This window comes from Acyrthosiphon pisum, chromosome A2, assembly GCF_005508785.2.
Source record: "Acyrthosiphon pisum isolate AL4f chromosome A2, pea_aphid_22Mar2018_4r6ur, whole genome shotgun sequence".
Taxonomy (NCBI): domain Eukaryota; kingdom Metazoa; phylum Arthropoda; class Insecta; order Hemiptera; family Aphididae; genus Acyrthosiphon; species Acyrthosiphon pisum.
Window position 1 is genome coordinate 46,062,478 of NC_042495.1, and position 6,860 is coordinate 46,069,337.

The window sequence follows — 6,860 nt, forward strand, 5'->3', positions numbered from 1 at the left end:
AATTATAAACTATAAATAGGTATATTTTAAGATGCATAAATGTTTGTGTATTAAAAATCGAATTTATAGTGATATGTATATAGAATCTTATAACAGACGTTAGCAGTGTATTATTATTATTTTTTAATTTGAACAAACCCTTTACAGAATTTGAAAAAAATAGACGATGGTGGATACTTTTAATGTATAGTTTGCCGAATCTCTTATAGTAGTCATCATAAATAACAATAATATAATTTAAGCAGATGGTAATTTCTACTTATCACGCAAACATTATATAATACCGAACAAATCATGTCATTATCTCGATTATGGAAAAATTCCAATCCTGTCTCATTTCCCAACCCCAAAATCCTCTCAAGATGGTTATGTTGACTCTAATTATTGTTCAGTAGGTTTTGGTTCGGAAAGAGGGTAATTGTTTTATATTTGTACGACAAAATTATATGTTTAAGAATATTTAGAAGCGTTAATAGCTTTTCACCATTTATTTGAATCTTTTAAAATGCTCTTTGAGTGTAGAGCAATCGTATGGTAATAGTAATATTATCTACAATCACAAAATATACGATGTAGGACACGTTCATATACATCTATAACACATAGGTCCATTTTTCAAAGTTACGTTTAATGTAAATCAGTGAGAGACAGAGATGAGAGAGAGAGATGTTTGCGTGCGTGTGTGTTTCCAAATCGTATAATGATATTACAAAATCGAGTAATTTTTGATGTGTTTTTATTTTCGCGTTCGCAGGTCGATGAGCGAGATGATGGTGGACTTCCGACGACCGGAAATTCCGGACAACTACAGTGACGTGAGCTCGGCGTACAACTACAACTACCAGCAGAACCAGCACCAGTACCAGTACCGCCGGGGTGGTTCGTCTTATTACGTGGACGACGACGGCGGCAGTCTTGTCCGGTCACTCAGCCAACCATCGCTGGCTCGCTCCGCATCCGAGTTCACAGAGAACAACTGGGGACTCCGGATCCGGTCGTACGAGGACGGAGATGACCTGAGCAGCCCAGACCACACGCCCAGGTCTTCGTTCAGGTCAACTCGTGGTCCACGTCACCAGCAACAGCAGCTACAGCAGGATCAGCACCAGCAACAGCAGTCGTATTCCGCCGAGACGGAGTTCGACGGATCTCGCACCACCGCCACGAGCACGCACGCCACTACGACTGGCCGGAGGAGGATGTTCGGTGGTCGCACAGTGTCTGCGGCAGAATGGTTCCACGACTCGGATGAAAACGACGCCACTTACAGATGAACGAAAACCACCCACACACCCGCCAGCTGCAGACAATATAATATATATATAAATAATTTTATATAGCGAGAATTTACCCTCTGCTGTACTCGCATATATATATATATATATATAAATACTAAATAATGTGTACCTCATACATATTCGATAGCCCCTGCCTCCCCCCGACCCAACACTGTTCCAGCAATTGTTTTGCAATTCTTTTTCGATTTTCGTTTTGTACGATTATTAATTTTATGATTATTATTATTATTACTATATATATTATTATTATTGTTATTATTTCGACGGGGCACATTGTTTAGTGTGTGTCCCAGCTGGTCAGGTGCAATAATACGCGTACTATACGTCATATAATAAATTATGTCGAGTGAACCCTCCCTAATCTCTCCCCACCCCTCTAACAGTGGCCCGTACGCAGCTCATTATAATATATAATATATATATATATGTAAAACCATATATTATATCGCCCACACTACGACTCACGCGACATATTATTATTATTTTGATTGTCATTATATTGATTAATTGTTTTATTAATTTTTACTAACTATACTATATTCATATAATAATATATTATACTTATACGGTAGGTAATACATTAAACACGTGAAACAGACTAAATATCGATGACCGTTACATCGCCATTGATTGTACGGGAGCTTATCGATATAATAATACAATTATTATTATTATTATTTTAACAAAGTTAGGTTTACAATCAGGATACCACGCGATCCACAATGTGCCAAACTAACTAATAATGTTATAATATTATATATTATATAATATTCAAGCCGCTGGACTCGTACTCGTTATACGCATACCGTTATTCTACACATGCGTAGCAGTATTAAAAACAGAGTTTTTATTCTATCGTGAACACCTAGGGCTACCGATTGCGATATCGTGAGAAATCGTTTTTGTAATAATTATTTTGTTAATTTTTCATATATTTTCTTAGACACTGCCTATAGGTTCACGATAATATAATCACCCCTCGTACTGGTAAAATTATTATAATATAATATTATGCGCGCGTGTGTTTATACGTTCCGACGTTGACACTTTTTTTTGTTTTTTTTTTTTTTATCTTTCGATTTTACACTCGTCGATTTCGCTGCGATAAATCGTTTCGTGTTCCTAGCCATATTATATTATAACAGACGAATATCGTGTTTAACCGATTTTTATTTTCAAACGAAACTGTGATAATGTGGGCGCAATCGTTTAATCGAAATCCAAACGCGAATGGCCCATGTCCGTGTACATCCTTTACTTCTGCACAACAATATATTATAATGTTAATATACTATTAACCATTACCTTTAATATAATAACTTTGTACTTTATTTTGCTGGTTTATATTCAACGACGATTCTATACTTTTCGCTTGGTACTTATATATAATACGTGTCGGTTGTTGACTTGCAGTTGTACATTGCGTAACGAGTACAATTAAATACAAAGTGTCTTAAAAGTCATATTATTATTAAAGTTAATAACTTATTAACGATTAGTTTGTAAGTTTAATGAAATCTAAAAAAAAGTTCAATAAGAATTTTCATTGTTCACTTGTACTAATTTTTTGTTTGTGTTTTTTTTTTTTAAAGTGAAAACTGGAAAATCTTAATTGACTATAAACAGTGAATAGACTATTAATTATTATACATTATTAATAATATTGTAATATTTATAATAATATGCAAAATAATAAATCAAAATATTTATCATTGTGAAATGACCATCTTTATTGAATTCATTTTATCCTTATAACCTTTTCAAACATTCATTTAATAATTTATATAATTCATATGTATGAACAATATCATTTTGTAAATTGACATTTACTACATTATTGGATTCATATTATAGTACCTATTAAAATTAATACCTATATAATACTTATAAAAAAAAATATAATAAATATTAATGAAATTGTATTGTGATATAATATATTTGACACTAACATAGGTATGTTATGTTACTATAATATAATAATAATTAAATTATGACTATAATAATAATACCAGGGGGGTTAAAACCATCACGACGTAACACAATTTTAAATGCACTTCAACAATATTTTCCTTTACCGAGTTGTTGATAATACTCAAATTAATTATCTGGTTAACCTTTTAATTATGCAGTGGTAAAAACATACAAAAACATAAAATCGATTTTAGTGCACATGTTATATAAAATATTTGATAATATTGCTGCAAGCTTGTTGAATATTATAGTATTAATAATTATTATGATGTATCTTTATCTTTAAGATCTTACATTTTATAAAATGTATTTTGAAGTAACTGGCTTTAACCACGTTAAATAATATATATACCAAGTGCTAAATATAATCTTCGATTTGTGGTTGCCCATTTAGGTCAACTAATTTCACAAATCCACTAGCTAGGTACACTGACAACGATTTTTTCGTGAACGAAGGGAGGTAACAAAATTACATACATTTATAAAAAATTATATTTCAACCAAGAAATACCGAAAAAATTTAAAAAGGAAATGTGTACTATTGAATCCTGCGTGACATATTATATCGAACTTCTATAAGTGCTAGACCCGAATGTAAGAATTAGAATAAAAGATGCAAATGCATCAAGTTCCGAGCCAATGAATGAAAAAATAAACAAATCCTAACTAAATCAATTAAACGTGTACTGGGTATAGCAGTCGGATTAGACCGATATGGAGCTTATTATATTGTGATTTAATAAAATTACGGTTTGAACCGTGAATTTTAAAATTAATTGTATTCAATAAACGTTCACGGCGTGAAATTAATTCACGTAGGTGAAGTAGGGCATGTAAATAAACGGGGTAAATGCCTAAACCGCATATCAGTTATTGTACTTTGTTATATAATCGCTTTGAAGATAGAAAAACAACTGTCCGCATGTTAAAAATCGATGATAAATTTTTTTGTTTTATTGGCGGACAATAAACGTTTTTTGAAGACTTATTGATTTATTGTAAAATTATTATTTTTCGCTCCTTTTATTATAATAGATACAAGAAAGAAAACTCTGCTTGCAGTTATATTTATTGCCTATCGAGTACGCCTTGCAATTTAAAGTAGGTACATGATATCGTGTCTTTCCACGAGTTACGGCAAAAACAATTATTACAAGAAACAATCAAGTCAATACGACCTTAAAAATGCCTCATTCTGTTTTAAATTGGTACAATACTTAATTATAAATCGTTGAACAATTTGCAGATCGGTTGACTGTAAAATCTACACATTTTGTTCTTTAATCAAAATGAATTGCTTTAAAAGTCAGGAAATAAAATGTCATTGATTGACAATCAATTGATTAACAACATGTAAAAAGTTGAAAAAGTACGTACCTTGTGAAGTCTGTGAATCCCTAAAAGCATATTATTATATTCTTATAAAATATGAGCTTGGAATAAACTCTGGAAGTCCATAAATAGTCTACGTTACCAGTAATTTCTTTAAGATCTCAGCAGGCTCTAAACAAATATAATTTATACATTCTGCATAATATTGTAAAATAATTGTTTTCATTGTCCGTTAAAATTGGTCTGAGACTCGAAGTACACCAAATGCACATTTTATTGTTATTACTATATACGTCTACAACATGTCAACATTTTAGAAGGTGACAGAATCCCCATTTATCTTAACGGTAAACTCGCCGATTTTCTCAAAGATTAATAAAAAAAACTATTTGTTCAATACTTTTTTTTTCATACTTCAAATTTTCGTTAAAATGCTTGACCAAGAGTTAATTTTTTTAGATCCCAAGAATAGCCTTTTAAATAAAACCTTTTTGAAAATTATTGTGTTATTTCTATAGTTGTATTTTAGATATTGTACGTGTTATAAGATAAGCAAAAAAAAAATAAATTTAGTTGAAAATCTTCGGTTTTGCCACCCGATACGTTGCAGCACACTCTGACATATACAAACATTTTGCGTCACGTGAACCATAATCTCATACCTCGTTTTATACTTAAAAACCATGGTTATAGAACTTGAATTTTTAACGTTTTATGCATAACTCATAATAAGTTTACCATTCTAAAAACTCTAACATGACAATCATTTTACAAATTCGTATTTATATTGAAGGAGTCTGTAAAAAGACTAAATCTTAATGACAGCCAGGAATAAAAGACTTCTTGAGTCCCACATGAATAGTCAGATATTGAATTTCAATCTGCCAACACTGTATGATAATATTGTGTCCTTTGCATACGTGTGGCCCCTGTGCGCCCTTAATCCGGTTTTGCCTGAATGGCTGAATGTATGACTAACAAATATCATTATCAATCGGCCATAATACAATTATAATTGATAATGGTTTTCCAACCAAACGTGGAAAAACGTTTTTATAATCACCTCTGTGACAGTACAATGTATAATGAATGCGTATAAGAATCGTTTGGTTTCGAGTTCGTGGCGCTATTCTATACATAACGTCCAATTATTTTAAAATCTATATAATATATTATAGGAACACTCTAAACAATGTAAACCGACTGTACAGTGGTTATGTATTTAACAGAAATTATGAAAATTATTATAATAGTTAAAATATTAATATTTTTTTTAAAAAAATGGTTGAATTAAGAATACAAAATATTGAATCTCTAAGTTGGTCTGTTATTTGTTATTTTTTTTTCGGTAAATTTAAAACGCTTCGATGCTATAATAATACATTCAATATTTCTTGTTAGAGCTTAAAAATTGTCTGTCTTTAAAAACTAAAGATTAAAATCTGTGGATTTTCAAAAGATTTTTTATTTAGGATAGTAATATTGTATTACATAATTGTTAATTAAATATATTATGCATTTCCAGTGCTATTTATTTGAAGATTATTCTGAAAATGCAATGCAATTATTTTTATTTCAGTATTTATGAATCAAATGTAATATTAAAAAATCAATTTTGTATTTATTGAACGTATGTAAAAACAATTCCGGAGTTATAATTACCCAATGCTATAATTATACGACTATCTGTTATTTCCGTTATGCTGGAGTTGTAGTTGGTCTCGTTTGCAAAATTGACCTCAATAATGTTCAAACCCTTTATTATGAAAAGTTAAAACACATATCCTATCCGCCACGAAGCAACACTAATAATTATTTTTTTATTTTATCAGTTGTGTAAAAACGTATAAACAATTTTTTTTTTAAATACTATCTAGGTAGGTGCGTATTGATAAAATATTATCGTCTACAACTGTAGCTGTAGACTATAAAATATTGCAAAAACTATCTACGAAAAAAACGAACTTGGTTTTCGATTGCACAGTATTGTAGTTACTGTTGTATACATACCTATGTAGGCATGGGCGGATAGGCCATTTTTGGACTACCGGGAAATTTTAAAAAGGGGCCCGCACATGAAAAAAAAAGAAATTTGGGGGGGGGGGCGGGTGTGCACTTGCACACCCTGTAATTTTGTTGTCCACAATTGGCCTAGGCCTAATTAATACTATGGCCAGATGGCCTTTAATTATGCATGCACCGCAGCTATTCACTGATAATCATAAATAATATTATAATATTGTCTTCTTTAATTTGATA

At 31.1% G+C, this 6,860-nt stretch overlaps 1 protein-coding gene across 2 annotated transcripts in view; it reads left to right on the forward strand.

The window, feature by feature from the left end:
- Positions 1-2,890, forward strand: part of LOC100166230 — a 54,823-nt gene extending 51,933 nt beyond the window's left edge. For both annotated transcript variants that reach the window (XM_001944642.5, XM_029490075.1), the window contains exon 6: positions 755-2,890. In XM_001944642.5, coding sequence (XP_001944677.1) covers positions 755-1,274 — 520 coding nt within the window. In that variant the 3' untranslated portion in view covers positions 1,275-2,890. The remainder of the gene's footprint in view (positions 1-754) is intronic.
- The last annotated feature ends 3,970 nt before the right edge of the window (positions 2,891-6,860 follow it).